We start from the raw sequence: 24,061 nt of genomic DNA, 5'->3' as shown, positions 1-24,061 counted from the left end.
TGAACACCTATAATGTTGTTGTTTTTTCTAAGGCACGTTTATAAAAGCTCCTTAAAAGCCCTAATTGAACTACTGCCTAATTCTGGCTTAATCTAAACCCTGTTTGCAAAAACCAGGCCTAAGAGTGCTTGCAAAGGAGAGAGTGAGACATGTATGAGAAAGTGCAAAAGTGGTGCTATAGGCCTACGTAGTAAAGAAAAATATTGTTTTTGCAAGGTTTCCCTCGTCCTTGGTTTAAGTACTGTTATCTACTTTTTCTTCACAAAAAAGTGGCCTGCATACGTTGAGGGCATACTATGAGTAGTAGAACTGGGATGAAACAGCATGTTTAGGTCCTCCTCCTCACTCGTGTTGGTCTCATTCCAGTTCGACTCGCTTTTTAATTCAAAGGAACCGATTCAGTGATTCGCGATCACGAATCAAACATCACTAAAAGAACAAACAGTCCGTCAAACCGGTGAGCTGAATGAAATGAGGTGAGGAAACGGCATGTGTTAATATACACTATGTCGGGTGTTTTCGTGTTATCCGTAGCTTTAGGAGAACAGTGCCTGTTTAGGTTTTATGTGACTGTTGTTATTTTGGCTAATAAAGGTTGTCACTTTCCTTGAGCAGTGGATTAGCTGATGAGCTAGTTAGCAGCAAAGCTAATGCTAATTTAAAAAAATAAAAATAAACCTCGCTTGGCAAAGCTATCATATTACAGTGCTGATCTTTTTATTCATTTAAATGTGAAGGCAACATTGTGGTGCAGTTTTGCGAGACTTAAAAATATTACGCGACATATCTCGACAACCTTAATGACATTATACTTTAATTAAATTAAATGTATGCGTGTACTGTCTTTCTTTTTTCAGTGAAATGTAAAGTGTGTGTGTATACACACACACACACACACACACGCACACATACTGTGCATGCATTACATAACAAACATGCATACATGTGTGTATATATCAGCTATTAATATTCTTACAAATGTTTGATCTGTTCACTTCATGCCTTTATTGACGATGCTATTGTCATGAAAAGATCATGTGGTCATGATTCACAGGATAATGGAGGATTTAAACCAGTTCTGGACAAACTGTTGATGGTGACAGTTTGTCTATTGGAATATTATTTGTTATATGTGATTAATAGGGGGGTAACAATATGTTGTGTCACAATATATAGCAATACAAAAATGCAACACTATTTATCGTGGATAGTGACAAGTTTACAGAGTTTTAGTGTCAGTACTACATTAAACTACCATATAATGTATAATAATGCAATGGGGGAATATTTGTGTGTCCTGATAATGCCATATGTCTTCGTGTCTTCATTATTTTAAATATATCTAGTCAGCGACAGAGTTCAAGCATATTTGTCTAAAATAATTCAGTATTTTCTATTCATGAATATTTTTATTCTGACATCACCATTGTCCTGTGCATTTGGTAACCAGCACCAAGTCCAAGCCTATTAATTTTTACCCCTAATGTAATACCAAATTTAACATTTTAATCAACAGTACATTTTTTGTTAACCTTTTACCATATGTCTTGGAGTATTGCAACAATATTGTATCGTGTTTGTATCAAATCGAGACATAAGGGTATTGTTACACCCCTAATAATTAATATTAGATTATTTACATTTAAAACAGTAATTGATTACTATTAGAGGAGGAAATTATCTATTATTTTAGAGGAAAAACTGAAATAGCACCATGTCTCTCATCTTCTCTTAGTCAGAACTTTTAGATCATCATAACTTTAAAAAAAATCTCACATTAGCAAGGGTGCAAGCTTTAATTTGTGTGTGCTTGTGTCTTCCAGCAGATCAGGTTTCTGACCCCTCCATGGAAGAGGCCAGCGATGAGGGGCTTTTACTCAAAGCTGGATTCCTCATCTTTGGGCATGTCTGTGCCTCTGAACCTGGCCGTGGAGACTGAGAAAGCTCAGGCCCTGCTCCAGACCTTCAGCACTGCCTCTCTGTTAGCCAGCACAGGCCTGGGTGCTTTCTGCTTCCTCGCTGACCACTTTCTGACGCTCCCTTTCATCCAACACCATCTGTGGCTCAGGGCTGTCTTTGATAATGCCGTCCATGGCATCATTGGACTCTGGTCCTGGGCCATCGTGATTGGGTTGAGGAAGAAAAGTGACTTCTATGAAGTCGTCTTGGCTGGGTTTCTGGCCTCTGTCATTGACCTGGACCACTTCTACTTGGCTGGATCATTGTCGCTCAAAGTGAGACCTATTTATGTCTTTTATTAGCATCTAAAAATGTATTCTATTTTTTTTTTTCACTTTTTTTGTACTGAAACAAATGATTCCTAAATATTGAGGTTAACCTCAAGAGAACTGTCGCCTTTTATTTCAGCACATCAAAACTGTTATCACAATATAGTTATTTTAAAAAAGACAAAAAGCTAATTACAAACAATAGGACAAAAACAATATAACAAAAATATGAATCATAGGATGAATTAAAGAAGTTTGTCATGTATAATAGGTTTAATTTAGTTAGAATTAGTACAGAAATTGAATCGAATGTAAAACATTAAATATTGCATGGTCTTCACTGTATGAATTAAATATAAATGTATTCTTACTGCTAAAAAAAGGCAAGGGCAGTAAGTTATTTCCTCTCTCTTTTTTTTTTTAATTAACATTAATGAAAGGTGGGTATATTAGGCTGTTGTCACTTTAAGACCAAATGCACAGATCCATTATACTGATACACATCCAGTTTGCACCCAACTGTTTACTTTCACTTGAGACATAACCGGCTGTGTTTACATGACTACTCCATACGATGGGCTTTTGACGCAATTGCTTGTGTATTCAACCATTTAACCACAAAAAGACGTGAAAGAAAACTGAATTACATCACATGCTGAGAGATGCAGCTTTCTGTACACGCGCTTACACTCTTTATATTCTCATTCATGCACTTCATCACTCTGAAATGTCAATAGTGCTTTATATTTACATGCAGCAATATAGCAAAATTTAGAATGATAGACAATTTATACCGTGGCAACAATATCACCATACCGGCCAGCCCTACAAAGTACAATGCGCCATATTTAAATATGTATTTAAATCTGGACATTCTTAATTGTTCTGAAAAATGCCAATGTCATGCAAAAAAAAAAAAATCTAAAGCTTTTATAGTTACATTTATTATTCAGGGTTTTGACTAAAAATTGTTTTGTGCAAGCTGTAAAATGTATTTAGAATCGTGTGTAAGTCCTTAATAAAAAAAAATAAAAAAAATTAAATTTAAGTCTATCTTAAATGGTCTTCATTATTATTTTAAGAGGTCTTAAATTTGGGGTTGGAAAAACAGGAATCGTGATACAGCCTAAATGATTATTAGGGCCCTATCTTGCACCCAGCGCAATTGACTTTGTACACCGACGCATGTGTCATTCCTATTTTGCACCCGCGCAAAGCGCGCTTTTCACTCCACAGAAGCACGTCGCTAAACTAGTGAATGCACTTGCGCTCCCTGGGCGGTTCAGCGCAAAAAAGGAGGCGTGTTCCGGCGCAAACAATCCCTGGTGCTATTTTGCTGTTCCATTAAACAATTGCGCCACTGACCAGAAAAAACCTAGTCTAAAGTCAGTGGCGCGTTGCGCGTTGTTCATTATGCTATTTTAAGGGCGCATGCTTGACCATAATGTATAGCGTGCACAACGCGCATACACTTTGCTCATGTAAGCTACACAGATGCAACAGTTATTTTTGCAAATCATAAATTGTTACACTAAAAAAATATTAACACATGAGATGACGGAAATCATTGTGGTGTGCCACGAAGATGTGAAAAAATAGGCATACATCTAGCTTACAAATTATTCAGGCTAATTGTAATAATTAAGGATAAGACCTGTTTGCCCAATAGTGGCAAGACATATATGTATATAAGGACATCTGACAAATTGGTTTGTCCGTCAAGAACCAGGAAAAAAAATCGACTGAAAAACTGAAAAAACTGAAAGACTGAAAAAAAAAAAAGACTGTGAAATCACCTTTACCATAATGTACAACATTACAACTTCACTTCTCTGTCTTTCACTGCTCTTACAAGAACATCAGTCTCCTCGGCTGTGAACCGCTCCTGGCGTGCGCCTGGTAAATACGCCATAATAATAGCAATCCATAATGGAACTTGCGCACCTGCTTTTAAAGGGAATGTTGGATGACGCTCGGATTGGTTTATTCACGTTACGCCCAAACCACACCTATGAATAATGAAGCTACTTCAGACCAACCCATTTTAGATTTGCGCCGGGCGCAAGAGCCATTTATCCCGCCGGGAAAATAGCAACAGCGCCGAGACCCGCCCACAAAGTTACTTGCGCTTCGCGCTTTGACACTTGCGTTTCAGATCGTTAAAATAGGGCCCTTAAACTTCAAAAGATTATGATTTCATTATAAATATGAGCGCTGTACATTTTGGAGTAAACGCTTGTACATTTCTCTTTCTATCCCATTATTAAGGAAAAACACATTAGGCCAACTGATACATTTTTATTGTGCCACTAAAGTTTTCTTTTAATCCGTTCCTAAATATTTCATCAGCATGTGATCCCTGGGGAAAAAGTAAGCGTCAAGCCTTGTTATTAATAATAATCATAATTGGAATAAACAATTATTCTGGTAAGTTATATAATTGATTAGCCAACCATGATCGGTTTAAGGTTTGCCTAGAAATGTAGCTGCTTTATTCATTAATATATAATGTGCAGTCAAGTGTTGATTTTTGTTGATCTATATTTTTGTGACTAACAGTGGTATAAAATAGGGAATTTTTAACAACCATGTTGCATCATAGAGTTATGAAGAAGGGAAAAATTTACCATAGATATTTTTTTTTCACTGTAGACAACACCGTTTTCTTTAGACGGTTTTAATGTCTCTGAACCATGTCTGTGTACATGTCGCCTACATTAACAGGGATCAGACTGTAATCTTTACAATTAGATTTAAATCGTATCAAATTATGGCTTATTAGAAAGTAACCAGTGTGTGTTATTTATCCTGCCAGTTTCTATTCTCATTTGTCTCTCGTGTTAATTTAAAGTTAATTTTTAGACTCTGCTTACAAGCTTTTAACATGAACTTGGGTTTCTCTTCATTTATATGGTGCAGTCACATTTATCGTTGTTCAGCGGTTTTCACAGGTGAAATCCAATAGCATTGGCAGTTTTGCCATGATGACCAAGAGAAAGCTGGTTGGTTTGAAAGTGACATCTGTGAGAGTTGCGCTTTATATGTATTGACAATGGACTTTTTTGCCTGTGGATTTTCGCCAGAATATTTGTTAATGTGACCGCATCTATAGGATGTAAACTATAAATGATTGATGATGGGAAAGGATTATTTCAAGTTCGAGTCTGACTTCCAAAAATGCATAGAAAGGTATACAAATCATTCAAAATGAAACATTTGTGAATAGATTTAGTTTTACCAGCATCTCATAAAGTTTTGTTATCAAACTCTGTCTATGAGACGGCAGCATCTAAATATAGACTCAATCAATAGGCTGACTACTCATTCACTGAGAGGTGATCAATACTCCTCAAGCCTCACATATAACAAACAGACCGGTTAGTTGGCTAAAATAGGAGAGTGATATTAATGGCAGGCATTTGTTTCTTTCTTTGTGCAGTTGATATTTGAATTTTAATATGTATTAGTAAAAAAAAAAACTACCTTTTATCATTAATCAGTATATCACTGCATGGATTTCAGATTAATTGACGTTAAAGCAGGGTTCCTCAAACTTGACCCTGTAGGGCCACTGTCCTACAGAGTTTAGCTCCAACCCTGATCAAACACACCTGAGCAAGCTAATCAAGGTATACAGGATCACTAGAAAATCACAGGTAGATGAGTTTGATCAAGGTTGGAGCTAAACTCTGCAGGACAGTGGCCCTCCTTAAAGGGTTTGTAAAATTCTGTCATTCATTTCTCAACCTCATGTTGTTCCAAACCATGACTTACTTTCTATTTCGGAACATTAACATTTTTTATTTTTTATTTGATTCAGCAACGCTTCTAATGGATTTAGTGAGTTTAGAAGGATTCAAAACGGCAACCTCTGAGTCTTTTATATAATTGTTATTATAAAACATAAGTTTATAAATTTATGACAAATTTATACCGAAAAGATGGCACAGAAGCATTTCTGTAGTGGTCTTTAGGTGACTTTGCATAGACTGTTTAAGGTTTTAATGGGACCATAAATGTACTGTATACTTAGTTCAAATCCAACTGTATGCTTTCATACTAGGGGCTGAAGTGGGTCAGTGCAGGCATGTTTTAGTCTGGCTTTTAAGTGGCATTGTGTATTTACACTGACCTTGGCTTTGAGCAGGCACGTGAGCACCCTTAAACGGATAGTTCACCCAAAAATGAAAATTCTGTCATTAATTACTCACCCTCATTTTGTTCCAAACCCGTAAGACTTTCGTTCATCTTCAGAAAACAAATGAAGATCTTTTTAATGAAGTCTGAGAGCTTTCTGTTCCTCCATTGACAGCAACGCAACTACCATGATGCTTCAAAAAGCCCATAAAGAGATTGTAAAATTAATTCATATGAATTGAGCGGTTTACTCCAACTTTTCTGAAAGTCAAAATCGCTTTATATGATGAACGGATTGAATTTAGGTTTTTATTCACATAAAAACTCATCAACTCGCACACCTGTTGTGGTAAACAGAAGCTCAAGCATGTTCGCTTGATTTGCGAGAACCAATGAGGTTCATTCTCGTGTTACGCGGCACATTTGAGCTTCCGCAAGAACCAATGAGGTTCATTCTTGTGTTACGCAGAACGTTTGAGCTTCCGCAAGAACCAATGAGGTTCATTCTCGTGTGTTACGCAGCACGTTTGAGCTTCTGCAAGAACGAATGAGGTTCATTCTCGTGTTACGCAGCACGTTTGAGCTTCTGCAAGAACCAATGAGGTTCATTCTCGTGTTACGCAGCACGTTTGAGCTTCCGCAAGAACCAATGAGGTTCATTCTCGTGTTACGTGGCACATTTAAGCTTCGGCAAGAACCAATGAGGTTCATTCTTGTGTTACGCAGCACGTTTAAGCTTCTGCAAGAACCAATGAGGTTCATTCTCGTGTTACGCAACACGTTTGAGCTTCTGCAAGAACCAATGAGGTTCATTCTTATGTGTTACGCAGCACGTTTGAGCTTCTGCAAGAACCAATGAGGTTCATTCTCGTGTTACGCAGCACATTTGAGCTTCCGCAAGAACCAATGAGGTTCATTCTTATGTGTTACACCCCACGTTTGAGCTTCTGCAAGAACCAATGAGGTTCATTCTCGTGTTACGCAGCACGTTTGAGCTTCTGCAAGAACCAATGAGGTACATTTTCGTGTTACGCGGCACATTTGAGCTTCCGCAAGAACCAATGAGGTTTATTCTCGTGTTACGCGGCACATTTGAGCTTCCGCAAGAACCGATGAGGTTCATTCTTATGTTTCGCAGCAATGTTTGAGCTTCCTCAAGAACCGATGAGGTTCATTCTCGTGTGTTACGCAGCACGTTTGAGATTCCTCAAGAACCAATGAGGTTCATTCTCGTGTGTTACGCAGCACGTTTGAGCTTCCTCAAGAGCCAATGAGGTTCATTATCGTGTTACGCGGCACGTTTGAGCTTCCTCAAGAACCAATGAGGTTCATTATCGTGTTACGCGGCACGTTTGAGCTTCAGCAAGAACCATTGAGGTTCATTCTCGTGTTGTGCGGCATGTTTGAGCTTCCGCAAGAACGAATGAGGTTCATTCTCGTGTTACGTAGCACGTTTGAGCTTCCGCAAGAACCAATGAGGTTCATTCTCGTGTTGCGTAGCACAGATTTGAGCTTCTGCAAGATCCCAATGAGGTTAATTCTCGTGTTACACAGCACGTTGAGCTTCCGCAACAACCAGTCAGGTTTGTTCTCGTGCATCAAACGGGTTCAGTTGAGCTTCTGTTTATGTTCGTTGATCAATGTTTGTGTGAATAGAAGAGTAAATTGAATCAGTTATAAAGTGATCACTTCTGAAAATTTGGACTAAACCACTCAATTCATTGGGATTCATTTTACGATTTATTTATTAACTTTTCATAAATGCGGTAGTGTCAAAGTGGTAGTTGCATAGCTGGGACAGAAAGACATGAAGGTGCGTTATTTTGTTTAGCATTTACATTTTTTTATATATATTCTATATCATAGATGTTTTAATATATTTAAATTTCAGTTATTAAATAAATGTGCATCTGGATTTTACTTGTTTAATCACTTTTGCTCACTGGAAAAAATCATCATGTTTGACGACCGTTTCTACAGTGACATCAGTAACTGGAAACTTTAGCTACATTCTCACTGCAAGTGCTGAAACATGCCCCTTTATCCAGATCCTAAGTTTGTGTTCGTCCTTTCTACCAGGATGCTGTGAATCTGCCGCACAGGCCTCCGCTGCACTGCTCCAGCCTGATCCCAGTGCTGTGCTTCTCTCTGCGCCTCCTCATGTGGGCCTGTCGGCTCAAAGACTCCTGGTGCTCCCTGCCCTGGATGCTGTTCATCTCGCTGACGTCGCACCACATCCGCGACGGCGTTCGCCACGGTCTCTGGGTGTGTCCGTTTGGCAACACGGCGCCCATCTCCTATTGGCTGTACGTCACCATCACAGCCACCCTCCCTCACCTGTGCTCTGTGCTCATGTATCTGACCGGCACTAGAGACATGATCTCCACCAAACACGGAGTCGCCATAGACGTCTGATACACTGTCTTAATTGTGGATGTTCTTTTTATTATTTATTTTTCCCAGCACAAAAATGTCACTTGAAATATTTCCATTAGCTCTTCTCTGCATCATTACCATTCCAACAATAATTGTCCTTTTTCCTTCAGAGATTTCCAGTCTGTTTGATACTTTTAACTACTGTAGTCGTTCAGGTATCAGTGTGAAATCAGGTTGTATTGACTGTGAAGACTGTGAATATTTTAATATGTATGGTGTAGATTAGTGTTGGGCGATGATGAAATCTAGATCTATTTTGCAGCATTTTTAGGCTACAATATTTCATATAAAAATCTATTTCAGAGCAAATAGAGAAGTAACATTTAAGAATTTGTGCAATTATATATATATAATATTTGACCAATTACCAATTAGTATAAAAAAATAATTTCAGTTTATATATATATACAGGTATACACACACATACTCTGATGTTTTTATTTTTATTTTTTATGTGTCCCTGGACCACAAAGCCAGTCATAAGTCGCACGTGTATATTTGTGGCAATAGCCAACAATGCATTGTATGGGTCAAAATTATCGTTTTTCAAAAATCATTAGGATATTAAGTAAAGATCATGTTCCATGAAGATATTTTGTAAATTTTCTACCGTAAATATATCAACATATTATGATTATTAGCAATATGCGCTGCGAAGGACTTCATTTGGACAACTTTAAAGCCGATTTTCTTGTTGCACCCTCAGATTCCAGATTTTCAAATAGTTATATCCAAATATTGTCCTATCATAACAAACCATACATTAATGGGAAGCTTATATATTCAGATTTCATATGATGTATAAATTTCAATTTCAAAAAATTGGCCCGTATGACTGGTTTTGTGGTCCAGGGCCACATATAAAAAAAAATGGTCAAAAAGGACTATTTTGAAAGAATAATTTCTATGTTTGCTCTGCCTTTGTTCTGATCTTCTAATAGTTGTTGAGTAGGTAATATTTAATGATGGCCAATATTTAATAATTGATTTATTTGTACCAATATAACAATAGAGTAATACAACATTTAGGCTACCTACATATATTAGGACGCTACACAAAGGCGTCAGTGAGTGATGATGCAAACAAACTGCTGATTTAAAGTTTTGAATCAATTCACTTTAACTTAAAAGGTTACATTAGAGAGAATTTAGTCGAAATGGGCAAAAAAAAGCACTTTCAAAATAAGCAGCTTTCTGTTGGACAATGCAACAAATCCGTGTGACCAACTTGAACACAATCACTTACTTGAAATGACTAGATTTTGCCCATAAAAAATTCACGGAACGTTACTGCTCGCCGTTGCTGGTACTAATATTAAAAGTTGTAATATTATTAATGCTAATGAGAAGGATTGGGAAGTGACTTAAACGGCTAAATAAAGCTTTTAAATCTAGTGCGCTAATTTATATTGTCAGCAAAATCGTTGTGAATTTTCGATGTTGTCGCCCAGCGCTAGTGTAGATGGTCTGAAAGCACCCATATAAACCTTATTTGAAAGCTTCAGCATTGTGTTGTCATAGTTAGCTTAGCGGTAGAGACTTCTCCATTCAAATAATGCCATTTTATTGCATTACTTTTCCAAAGGAACCACAGACACAAGGCTGGATTCATACCGCGACTCATGATGTGTCATGCGTCCAGGAATAGGCATTGAGAATGGATGTGTCTGTTGATGGTCTTTGTGCTTGTGCGAGGTGATTCTGTGTTGTGTGTTTGCAGTTGAAGGTCAGCGTAGGCGTACTTGAAGGATGTGGTTCTCTCTAGTGTCAGAAAAAACACTGGTAGACCGAGTTTAACATGGAAAACTTGGATCTTTTAAAACGGTACAGAAATGCTTTCTGTTGTTGCAGAAGATTATTGCTGCCTTTTTAGCCACAGGCTTTGAAATAACTGTAAATACTTGCCGACTTGGGCTTTATTTCCGAGCCACTTAGAACTTTGAAATGATTCAATTAGAACTGTTCTTAACTGTCTTTGTATACAAACTTCAATTCTGCTTCTTGGAAATGAATTAACCTCCCAGTTCGTTTTGTTTTTATTCAGTTGTGTGCCAACATAGTTGTTTTAATACTTTAAAATTGATGTGAAGTGCAACCCTATTCCTGAAAGCTATATAGATCTTGGACTAAATGCTCATCTTGGCTTTTTTCCAGATCAGTTTATAAATCCGACATTATTCAATGGCGTTTAGAGTAGGCTACAGTGCAGTCGCAGTTGGCATTGTGTATACAACCACTCAAAAGGTTTTTTTTTTTATTAAAGTTCGTTCTTAATATTTTCAATGTTGTGCCCAAAACTTTTGAAAAAATGTCTACATTCACTGCACCTAATATCAAACTTTTAATTAATTAATTAATTTATTTTTGGTCAAGAAATGCATAAATGGACACAGTTTGTATTTGCAATTTTCATCATGGAACATCAAGATTTAAAATATTTTAAGTAATGAATAATTGACGACGGGCCGTTGAATTATTAGAAAAAATAATGCACATCCAAGGTGCGGACTGGCCGTTACACTTCGGGTGTGCATTATTTTTCTAATAATTCTAATAATTTTTTGGTAAAGTTTTAGGTATATTTATTTATACAGCTGTAAGTGTATATATTTTGATAATGTGTGTTCAAACTTTTGACTGGTGGTGTATATAAAATGGCTGCATTTTTTCTGTGTGGGTGTGTCAAATGCTGAGTTAATTTAAATGGATCAGGAAACGCATTAATTATTGTTGTCAAAACAGGTGATTGGCTTTAAGTTACAGCAGTGGAAACTTGTGTACTGATATGCTTATTTTGATAAGTAGTGATAGTATTGCACATTTGTTCATTATGGTATTAAGGGAAACCATGTTTTAAGTGAAATTTTTGGTTCGACTGCTTAAATAAGTTTGTCAAGGCCTTTTCAACCCTGCAGAGGGAGCTATAGATCAACTCCATACAATGTTTTTTGTTCCTTTTTATATTAATTTTCTGTTGTTTTTTTGTTGTGTTAACTATGCATAATTGGTGTAAATAATTTATTTATATGCTTTTTTAGCACTTATTTGAGGTCAATGTGGTGTTGATACATTGTCAAGAAATGACTGAGCATTATTTATTTCAGAAAATTGTCACCAGTCACACTAAAGGTGCATATGCACCCTTCTGTTATAATTGGTTTCTGTCTTTATTTGTTGCTTATGAAGCCTTTGGTTTTGAACAGCTTTAAGGGATAGTTCACCCAAAATTTAAAATTCTGTCATTGTTTACTCACCCTCAAGTTGTTCCAAACCTGTATGAATTATTTATTTATGGTACGCAATATGATATAAATGAGGGGAAAACAATTTTGTGGTTTTTCGTGCTTAAAATGGCACACTATAATACGCACGCACGCACACACACACACACAAATTATTATTTATAATTGTTTTATTCATTTATATTTTAAAAGTTGAGGCAACATTGTACCACTGGACAAATTGAACATTTTCATGTAGAAAAAAGAAATATATTTATTCAGACACTTGAACAAACACATTTACCCAGTTTTTAATGTATTACAAATTTCATATTTAATAAAAAGTAAAATTTCAAATTCAGCTGTTACTTTCAGGCAATATTGTATGTGGAACACGAGCATTACTAAATCATCAAGTTATCATATCCATCTTCATCCTCATTTCCATCTTCACTCTCTCCCTGCCGGATTCACAGTACACCTCATCAACTGGCAGTTGTGTTTTATCCCTTTTTAAAATAGAAAATCTATAGCAGCTCATGTGCAGTTATAGTATGTGAATTACCATTTTTGGTAGGGCATTACATCATCATGCAAAAATGAAAAAAAAAAAACATTTTCCTTACCAATATCATACATTTGTATACAACCTAGTATGTCTGGTATGGCCTTATTTGATTCCATTATGGTACAATGTTGCCTTGAGGCAACACACACAGTTGTGTTTTATTTACTCTAAAACATTTGATATATAATGTTAAGTTCTTGAAAATACTTCACTTTGAAGGTGACTCATATTTTATTTCTTTTTTGTGGGTGATTAACTGGACGCAAATGACTGAAAAATTCTCTTTTTATTGGAGAAAATATGGTGCCATGTGACCTGTGCAAATGTGCTCCAAGCCACAAAATGAACCCCTGTGGGTCATGTGACCACTTTTTTTGCACTTTCATTGATAAGTATTTGAGTTATTCTCCCCTGAGATAGGTTTGACCAATAAATGTGTTTCATTTTTATTAAAAATAAATTAAAATAGACTATTTTGCCTGGAGGCAACACCGTACCATAGAGGGTTAAAGGTTAGTTCACCCAAAAATGAAAATTCTGTCATTATTTACTCACTCTCAAGTTGTTCCAAATCTGTATGAATTATTTATTTATTTTGCTGAACACAAAAGAAGATATTTTGACCCAGTATACCATGGAAGGCAATAAGGGTCCATCAACTGTTTGGTTACCCATATTCTTGAAGAAAAAGTGTTGGATTTACATGATTTAATCTTGTACATCGGTTCCACGCAGGTCAATTAAGTTAAGCAAACATAATTTGTTGACGTAATTTAAAAATCATAGAATGGGGTATGTTTTAAGTATCTTAAGTAGTCTATAAATTATTTAAATATGGTTCCCTAATTGGATTAGTTAATTCTTTTTCTTATATTTTTGCATCACGACTACATTACAAGACTACAGCTTCCAAACTATTAGCTATAGCACAAATTAGCATGTTAAATGCGAAGCATGAAATGCTCTATGGGCAAATCAGTAATAATGTGCAGTATCAGTCCACAGCCTAAGCAAATACTCCACTCTTCTCCACAATGGTAACCCAGTGTAATTTAAAAATGTTCTGATAATTCCAACATAATTGAACATTAAACAATATCAAGTCTCTCCCTTTGCTCATCTTGTTCAAAAACAGAATTACATTTGTTGAAAGCAAAGAAATCAAGTTTGTTGCATAAATCAATAAAGTGGACAATGTGTTTTCCCATTTGCTTTGGAGAAAAAACAATACTATGGAAGTCAGTGGGGTCCATCAACTGTTTGGTTACCCATATAGGTTTGGAACATCTTGAGGGTGAATAAATTCAATGACAGAATTTTCATTTTGGGGTGAACCCTTTAATGAAGCTTCATCTGATATGCTTGAAAATGCAGTTTTCTTCTCAGGCATTCATTTACAAATCAGTCAAGTTAAGTCAAGGTAATAGTAGGGTAAGATTGGAAAAGATGCCACACTTAAAAACAGTGTTTACTGGTAAATTGTAACATTTCGAGATGAGTTCAGCATGTACAGGAATGATGGTAATGCATCATCCAATATGTTATTAAAGGGATAGTTTATCCAGAGAGCAAAATTCTGTCTTCACACCCCCAAACCTGTATGATTTTCTGTGAAGCACAAATATATTTTCAGTGTTAAACATTATTGAAATCAAAATCTTTTTTGTATGTGTGTGTAACGTAACAACATGAGCGTGAGTAAATGATGAAAGAAGTTTAATTTTTGGGTGAATTATCCCTGTAAAGAATGTCAAATGGCAATAAACTATTAATATATATATTGAATTATTCCACTTATTATTCAACCTATACGTTATAACAATGTTTGAAATGTTATCCAGGGACAATAATTACTAAATTGTTAAACACTTCAATAGCATCTAAACATGTCCACAAACCCCACACGTTTTTCTTTTCTTTTCAGATATTACCTTTAAGATAGTGTCATATTGTTGTTTGTGAATGTAAAAGGTCTGCACATTTTCAAAGATCAAAGTGCAGATAAATAGAGGTATTGTCTCCCAAAAAAAAAAATACTGATTCTGAACAGCCTAAAATGAGTCGTCAGTAATTCAGTCTTCCAACACGAACCTACGTTTGTAACACATAAAGCCTCTTCATTGGCTGCCTGCGAACAACTTTAGTGCCTCAAACACTAGTTGTAGCTGAGACTGGAAGAGTTTGGTTTGTGTTACCAACATGTCGAGAATCCATTTTGCATGAACTTCCAAAGGATGAGGACTTGCGCTCGAATTGATACAGTAAAACTGACAACATTGTTACTTGTATCATGGTCACTGTGTATTAAACTGTGAGAAAGATCCAGAACTGAAATTCAGATATGGTAATAGGCGTTTGGGTTTCCAACACACATTGTAGACAAATCACAACAGACGGGGACGTCTGACCAATCAGAGCAGAGTAAACCAATCACAACAGACTGGGTCATCTGTCCAATCAGAGCAGAGTAGATAAATCACAACAGACTGGGTCATCTGACCAATCAGAGCAGAGTAGACCAATCACAACAGACTGGGTCATCTGACCAATCAGAGCAGAGTAGACCAATCACAACCGACCGGGTCATCTGACCAATCAGAGCAGAGTAGACCAACCACAACATACTGGGCCATCTGACCAATCAGAGCAGAGTAGACCAATCACAACAGACTGGGTCATCTGTCCAATCAGAGCAGAGAAGACCAAATCACAACAGACTGGGTCATCTGTCCAATCAGAGCAGAGTAGACCAAATCACAACAGACTGAGCCATCTGACCAATCAGAGCAGAGTAGACCAATCACAACAGACTGGGACTTCTGACCAATTAGAGCAGAGTAGACAAATCACAACAGACTGGGTCATCTGACCAATTAGAGCAGAGTAGACCAACCACAACAGACCGGGTCATCTGACCAATCAGAGCAGAGTAGACCAACCACAACATACTGGGCCATCTGACCAATCAGAGCAGAGTAGACCAATCACAACAGACTGGGTCATCTGACCAATCAGAGCAGAGTAGACCAACCACAACATACTGGGTCATCTGTCCAATCAGAGCAGAGTAGACCAAATCACAACAGACTGGGCTTCTGACCAATCAGAGCAGAGTAGACCAATCACAACAGACTGGGACTTCTGACCAATTAGAGCAGAGTAGACAAATCACAACAGACTGAGCCATCTGACCAATCAGAGCAGAGAAGACCAAATCACAACAGACTGGGTCATCTGTCCAATCAGAGCAGAGTAGACCAAATCACAACAGACTGGGACTTCTGACCAATCAGAGCAGAGTAGACCAATCAAAACAGACTGGGACTTCTGACCAATCAGAGCAGAGTAGACCAATCACAACAGGCTGGGTCATCTGACCAATCAGAGCAGAGTAGACCAATCACAACAGACTGGGACTTCTGACCAATTAGAGCAGAGTAGACAAATCACAACAGCCTGGGCCATCTGACCAATCAGAGCAGAGTAGACCAATCACAACAGACTGGCGCATCTGACCAATCAGAGCAGAGTAGACTTACCACAACAGACTGGGACGTCTAAAACAGAGATTAGATTAATACGGTTAATACACTACAAAAACAACCCAAGTTGGGTTGGAAATGGACAAACCCAGCGATTGGGTTGTTTTAACCCAGTGGTTGGGTTAAATGTTTGCTTAAAACAACCCAGCTGTTGGGTTTGTCCATTTTCAACCCAACTTGGGTTGTTTTTAACCCAGCATTTTTTAGTGTTTACTGTTTATTGAACTTTAACAGGAGTTTCACATTCCCTCAAACCCCTTCACAAAAATACTTATATATTCAATCATGGTCTTGTTCGTATCACACTGGCTTTATTCCATTGGCCAGCCAGACCAAACTAAAAAGGTGCAGCGATTGACAGTATTTAAAACACCATAATCAAGGCCTTAATATGCAGCATAAATGAATCAGACGAACATGTAAATATTAGGACTATATGATTTAAAGTCAGAATAACGTGTAAATCCCAACAGACAGCAAATCGCCACACTCAAATATTGGAGGTATATTATATTACCAAAACCTTGGCTGAGTAACAGTAGGCTAATTTTGCTGTATAAACTCAACAAGCAACTAAATCCCTTGCCTGATTTTCATGATTAAATATTTGTAAATTGGTTGGAAGCGAGTTGCTGAATTTCCCTCTAGAAACAAACGGACAGTATCGGTGAAAAGATCTGCCACTTTTCTTCAGATAAAATCACTTTTATTTCACAAAAATATAAACAGGGGAATAATAAAACAGCTTATGTTGTACAGAAAAATATACTATACATTTACTGTGGACGCCTTTGTGTTCACCTTTCCCTCTTTACTAGGCAACAGTAGTCCAATGATACGCATCCCCCCAATACATCTGGATTTGACACCACGCATGCAACATTATACAAAAGGCAAAGAGCAAACGGGAAATATACACATTTTTCTCCAAGAACCTGTCCTGCTTGAAGATACTGCCAGGAACAGATGATTTCTCATCGATCGGCTTGTTTCCTTTGGTTCGGTTTTCTGGAATGGTGCGTCAGTTCTCTTCAGCGCGAGGTTGAATTTCTCTGATGCAAGACTTGATGGTCAGTGTGGAGTGACTATAACCGCACGCCAGTCCAATAACACACTGTTAATGAGTCAGTTTACAGATGGAGTTATACGATAGAGGTCTAAAAATAAACAGAAATCTGATATTTTCGTCAGTGTTCAGATGCTTTACTGAAGTGGTTCTCAACTGGTCACGACCCAAACAATGCTGGATGCTAAAAATGAGCTCCAACAAAACCATGTGCATATCGATTGCCATCATTTTGTATTTTAGTGAACATCTGCACACTAGCAAAATTAGACATTCAATTAGAGGGAAAAACCAATATGACCCAGACTACATTAAATATGGGTTTATTTGCAATGAGGATAAACATAATTTGTGGGACTCGTTTTTATGGCTCCCGAGAGCACAGAAATGTTAATATTTCATGTGTCGTTGGGCCTGTGCAGATTATAGTTATATTAATACATTTCAATGTTTGATTTTAACAATTTTTGTTGACTTTGTATGACAAACAGTTTGGTACTGCATTGGGCGCCACATGATGTCAAATATAAAATCTGGGTCCTGAAGCAAAACCAGTTGAGAACCACCGATTTTACTTAATGCTGATAATCATAATATGAATCAAATAAAAAATTCAGTCTAGAATAACATACCAACCACATCTATGTACTCTTAACATGCAAGACAACTTTGTCCAAAGCAGGGAAGGAAGGAATATTTGACTGACTAAACTTTTAATTAAAATACTCATCCGTCCCTCGGGTCATTTTGACCCAAAATTAATTTGTGATTTTTTTTTTTTAAATTGAGTGTTCATCTGAGTGGTCCAAGACAACACTTGAACCACAAACACACACACACACACACACATACACACACAGAAAAAAGAAGAAAAAAAAATGGATCCAAGTAGATTGTGTGGTTGAAATAAAAAAAGGTAACAATTCAGTCCCCCGCGGGTCAATTTGACCCTCTTAGGAATGAATGGAATGCAAGGATGTAAATTGAATGTAAATTACTTTGTGTGAAGATTGTGCTTAAATTATATTATTTATTGATAAAATCTAGAAATTAAAAGGTAAAAAAAATAAAAAAATTGCATTAAAAAAATGCTAAAAAAAAGACAAAAATTTTCTAAAGATGTAATGATATAAGCTTTCTGGACCAAAAAAAAAATTCACTATAATTTTCGGCCTTCGGGTCATTTTGACCCGCGAGGGACTGATTTGTTACAGAGTGCGAGGGATGGATGAGTGTTAAAACAAGAGATTGGCTAGTCTCAAATATGAATGACTGAGAAAACCAAACACTTTCTTTACATATACACATTTTTTTTGCATTAGAAAATGTTTTATGATGCATAGGTGATTCACTGTTGGAGAATCAAAATCTATGTTAAAGGGTAGTATCATAAGAGCACCGATCCCATAAACCACTTGCAGTATAAATACTGCTGCTCTAAAATACAAAAATTATATTGCTGGTGGAACAGAAACAGGCAAAAAAAGGAAAAGGAAAGGTTACAAGCAAATGGTGCAAAACGCATAAAGAAATGTACAAAAAAAAACAACAACTGACAAACATCTTCAGTCAATATTTATGCCGGGTTCAGACAACACAATATTTTTGCCTGTTACAATAGTCACTGTGTAAGATTATGTAATTTTGACTCCTAAATTCTCGTTGCGTCGTGTACAAGAAACCTGTCAGACTAGACGTTGCTTCCCGACCAATCATCGCTAGCCGTCTTTAACGTGAGTGATGTCATCGCGAAGACGGAACTAATGACTGATTTCTGGAAACAAAGAGTGTGGTGCATTACGGGATTGAATGAATGCACTCGATAATGTCCTCTATGGTTTCGGACACCACTACAAATGGCTGTCCCCTCAAATAGTGCACTATTTAAGGGTATAGGGGTCGATTTCAGACAAAGCCAAAGATTAGCATGTTTAATTTTTTTCGGTCCTCCACAACAGGTTCTGTCACATCTGTGACATTGACCAATAGGAGCACAGAAGCTCTACCGTACACAGCTTTCAAACATGGCGAAATGAAAGAGAGACAAAGGTGTGTCCCAATTTGCATACTTATGCGTATAAATAGTGTGAGTAGAGTGTTCACACTGAAAATTCCAAAAAGAAAAAGGGCCCTTAATACCCGGATGGCGCGCTAAATTAATGGACAAAACGAACTGTGGAATGTTGGACACTTTGATGTTGAATGACAAAATAACCATATAAATGTCATACACTACAAGGTTGAATACAAGTGCCTAGTGTATAGTGCATCATTTGGGAAGCAACTAATGCTATTGGTGTTGCTAGGTGGAATTATGCAATTTAGAAAAGGTTCATGGAGCTACAGTTTAGCAAAAATACTCCAGCCTTTATCAAGTTTCTTCGAGTAACTACTCATGACATAGTGAAAAAAGATAATAATATGGCGAACGATAGTGGAGGTGCTTCAGAAACCATGTGAGTTCTGGAATTAGCATTAAGCTAACACGTCTATTTCGTTTCGCCATGTTTGAAAGCTGTGTATGGTAGAGCTTCTGTGCTCCTATTGGTCAACGTCACAGATGTGACAGAACCTGTTGTGGAGGACCGAACAAAATTAAACATGCTAGTCTTTGGCTGTGTCAAAAATCCCCCCCTATACCCTTAAATAGTGCACTAGTTGATACTAGTAAATAGTGCAGCCATTTGTAGTGTCGTCTGAAACCGTAGTGGACATTATCGAGTGCATTCATTCAACCCCATAACGCAATAACAAATGTACACACAACGGCTATAGAATACCCATTATGCTTCGAATAAATTCCCGCATCTGACCAGAAGATGGCGCCCAAAGCTGAATCAGCCATCAATCCATTTTACAAACCGCTGGTCTAATAGAGTGGTTCAGGGATGACGTAAGAACCCAGAAGGCTTATGCTGCCTTCACGTGCTATTGGAATTATCGCAAATACTAGTTTCCTAGTTAAAAAAATTGGACATGAACGCCATCTCAATTTCAAATTTGACTCCAACGAGCTCGTAATCACGACCTCGGAAGTGGGAAGTAGGACATTTCCGATAGCACTTGAAGGCAGCATAATCTTCAAAACTTTCCTATGGGGTATTACGATTTATGTGTAAAATAAAGCCTGTGGTAAATAAAACATGACTATACTCTGATGTTTTGTTATACAGCGTAAATTATACACACCCATAGTTTACCACAAGCTTTATTTGACTCATGAATTGAGAAACCCCATTGGAAAATCTTGAGGGAACCAGCGGCGAATTAGACTTCCAGGTTCTGACGTCATACCTACACCACTCTATGTGGGTACAGTGTAAAGCTGCGTTCACACCCAACGCGAATTGAGTGTCAAATTCGCTTCTATCGCGTATTGGGCGCTTGAACATTTTGAATCCACTCAAAATGGGTGGGAGACAAGGTTGAGGTTGATAGGTTGAGTTCACACACACGCACACGCTTTCGCAAACTGGAAGTTTAAGCGCTACTTTTCCCTCGTTGAGGGGAAAGGTAAGAATGTTTATGTAACGTGCAACTTATGCTCAGGAAGAAAGAGTCTCTCCACGTCGGTGGCAAGTAATTCTAATATAATGAAGCACCTCACATCATCACATGCCGCCACAAAATGAGTGGCTAAAAACCCAGGTGATAACGTGAGCTCCACTACCAAAGGAGTAGTATAGTACTGATAATATTTACACAAAATTGACACTATAGTAGGCCTACTGATAATATTTACAATAATGTATTGAATTTGATAGGTGTCTCTCACATTGCCCCACAGCAACATTACAATAGTGCACATTCATGTACAATGTTTAATAATAATTATACAATTAATTAATTTAACATATTTAATATTGGGGGCATCCAAGTTATTTGACATATTTGAACATTTGAGAAAAAAAAAAGTTACTTTCCCTGGTAATTAGTTACTTTTATAATGATGTAACTCAGTTACTATTTGTAAGAAGTAACTAGTAACTATAACTACTTTTAGTAACTATAACTACTATAATTACTTTTTTAAAGTAACGTGCCCAACACTGCTTGTGTGTATCGCGCAAGACACTCAATTCACTTCTTTCACGCGAACTGGACGCGCGAATGAGGCGAAATCACGTCCAACGCGCCGTGCTAAACACGTCTATCACGCCGCAGGACCTCCAGACACACGTCAACGCGTGTTTACATTGACTTAACATGGAAATCACTCGCTCCAGACGCTCAATTCGCGTTCGGTGTGAACGCAGCTTTATATCAAACAGGTATAAATTCATTTTCATTGCTTAAGTAAGGGTTGTACGTAGTTTCCATGAGTTCGAGATAAATGAATACATGGAGCTGCCAGTTTGATAAGTTTCAAATGATTATTAAACAGCAAGCATTAACTATGCAAAAGCGGCAGCCCTTCCAGCGTTCGAATTCACGGACTCGTTTTCATTCACTCCTTCAAGTGGACTATATTAGAGGAGTAATGTAGGGAATAGTAAATGTCGTCCACTATGACACACTATACGAGATGAAACGATTGATTCTTGCGTCCCGACTATGAATCACCACAACACCCTTCATCCAACAGATTGTGATATCGTGTAGTTTGAACCCGGCATTAGAAGAAATGATCACAGTGACATCTTAACAAAAATGTATAAAATTGCCCTAGTTATTTTTAATTGCACAAGGATAACATTTGAAGATAGTAACTGATACATACACAATAACCATTTTATGACTTTGTTTGGACAATAATTTTTGTTTGTACCTATAGGAAGGATACGTATGCTAAAATCTTATAATTCAATCAAATCATATATTTTAAAAGAATTACAAAATAAACGCATGCATTGAGCTTTATGTCACTGGAGAGCAATGTACAACAGAGCAGTATGCTGTGTAGAAACTATTATTAGTTATACAATAACGGCATACATGTATAACAAACAATATAACTTTATAGACGAGCTTCAATAGAGTTTAATATCGTGAATATCTATTAGCTTCAACAGAAACAATCAGCTTTAATCGCCTTACAAATGTGTATACGTGACATCGTAAGACTGATTTACATTCATGTCTCGATTCGATGCAGATAAAATTGCCAATTTGTTTTTATAGAAGAAAAGTCGGAGAAATGAAATGCATTTATTGCATTGAACACCAGCTCACAGAAAGTTTCTAATCGTTACTGGCGTAAACTTTCAAGACATGAACTCATGATGAAATGCATTTTATTACCGAGAACTTGATGCTTAAGATGCCACATCTGGTTGGAAACTAACCAGACGAAAACAATCGACTGCAGATGTGTCCACCTGCCATGAACTTAGTTTTTTTGAGAAGCGATTTTGCAGGAAGAAAGACAAAGCCATCTTTGTGTCTCCAATGAAAGACCACCGCGTCCATCCTTTCTGTCTTCCAAAGATAGCAGCTGTCTAAAGGTTACAGAGTGTCTTTTTCGCCAGACGAGTGAGTTCGAGGACTGAAACATTGACGAAGCCACTTTCTCCATAATGCCCCGTATGCTGCGCACAAAGCCAAGCCTTTTCACAGCATTCCATGTGTCCCCAGTGGAGTCCAGTGGAGAGTGGGGAAAATCGGGAAGAAAGAATAATACAAAAATATGTTTTTCATCATCCAAGAATCTGCTGTGAGCAGAAGAAAGTGAAGAAAGAAAGAAATCCTTGTGTTTTTCCATTGCGTTGTGCTACATTGTAGACTGTACATGTTCACAGTTGACGGGAATCTGCTCTGCTGAGAGGAGAGGTGAATTGTGGGTAATGGAGTCTGTTCAGCTGCGGTGGCAGTGGTGGTGATTCCCTATACTGATGCCCTATGAGGGCTGAACTGGAGACGGCCAACTTCTCAAATCTAGAGGTAAACAAGAAAGTTAAACTCTTTTAGAGCTCGATGAACAACAGATAAAATGCAAAAGTTTCAGGTCAGTTTTATTTATTTATTTATTTTGAAAGATATGAATTCTTTTATTCAGCAAGGATTTATTGAATTGATCAAAAGTAACAGATATTTTATAATGCTAAGGAAAGAAAAATCTATTTTAAATAAATGAGCATCAAATCATCATATTAGAATGATTTCTGAAGGACCACGTGACACTGAAGACTGGAGTATGATGAAAATAAATAAAATGAATATTCAAATAAATGTTTTAAATATATTCAAATAAAAACAGTTATTTTAAATGGTCAATATTTCACAATATCACCGTTTTTACTGTATTTTGGATTTAAAAAAATGCAGACTTGATGAGTTTAGGATTATGGAAGCTCATTTCCAAAATAAAATAATAAAAAAAAGAAAAGAAATACAATTAAATTAAATTAAATACAAAATAACAAAACAAAATAAATGTAAATAAATAAAGACAATTTTGACTCTAGTCTGATAATGTTTTCTTGCAATTGCGAGTTTATATCTCACAATTCTGGAAAAAAGTCTGAATTGCTAGAAACAAATTGCAAATTTATATACCACAATCCTGATTTTTATTTTCTCAGAATTGCAAGATATAAACTTGCAAATTTGAGGAAAAAGTCAGAATTGTGAGATAAAAAGTGGAAATTACTTTTTAATTCATTATTCTGTGGCGGAAACATGCTTACATATAAGAGACTTATTTTAAAAAAAATCTTACCGACCCCAAACTTTTAATTGGTAGAGTATTTTGTTGTATATTTTGCATTTGCTTTGACTGATAATTTATATCGTCTTAAAAAAATCATAATTCCTTTATCCACCCTCATGTCTTTTTTTTTTACCATACAAATTAAATAAATAAATAACAGCATGCAGATTTGGAATGACATGAGAGTGAGTAAAACATGCAAGAGTGTTATTTT

General features: G+C 36.8%; 2 protein-coding genes across 4 annotated transcripts in view; one reads left to right on the top strand and one right to left on the bottom strand.

Moving 5' to 3' along the window:
• Positions 1–408: 408 nt before the first annotated feature.
• tmem267 (transmembrane protein 267) lies at positions 409–9,663 on the top strand. 2 transcript variants are annotated; one of them, XM_079804557.1, is made up of 3 exons: positions 409–476; positions 1,827–2,234; positions 8,445–9,663. In XM_079804557.1, the coding sequence occupies exons 2-3, from the start codon at positions 1,863–1,865 to the stop codon at positions 8,778–8,780; spliced, it is 708 nt and encodes a 235-aa protein (XP_079660683.1). In that variant the 5' UTR covers positions 409–476; positions 1,827–1,862; the 3' UTR covers positions 8,781–9,663. The 2 variants fall into 2 exon arrangements, with proteins under 2 accessions (XP_079660683.1, XP_079660682.1); XM_079804556.1 differs by having other exon boundaries at positions 1,824–2,234.
• Positions 9,664–21,488: 11,825 nt separating this feature from the next.
• il11ra (interleukin 11 receptor subunit alpha) overlaps positions 21,489–24,061 on the bottom strand; it is a 54,982-nt gene continuing 52,409 nt past the window's right edge. For both annotated transcript variants that reach the window (XM_079804547.1, XM_079804546.1), the window contains exon 12: positions 21,489–23,072. The gene's annotated coding sequence lies outside the window, so the exon portion shown is untranslated. The remainder of the gene's footprint in view (positions 23,073–24,061) is intronic.

The sequence above is a fragment of the Gobio gobio genome (genome assembly GCF_949357685.1).
Source record: "Gobio gobio genome assembly, chromosome: 22".
NCBI lineage: Eukaryota > Metazoa > Chordata > Actinopteri > Cypriniformes > Gobionidae > Gobio > Gobio gobio.
Note: the sequence above shows the minus strand (reverse complement) of the source record. Positions and strands in the feature narration are given on the sequence as shown.

What these genes read in the sequence shown, in the direction of transcription:
- tmem267 (XM_079804557.1), top strand. Translation starts at nt 1,863, where the DNA reads ATGAGGGGCTTTTACTCAAAGCTGGATTCCTCATCTTTGGGCATGTCT. An exon ending in CTGGATCATTGTCGCTCAAA is followed by an intron (nt 2,235 to 8,444) that starts GTGAGACCTATT and finishes CCTTTCTACCAG; the next exon opens with GATGCTGTGAATCTGCCGCA.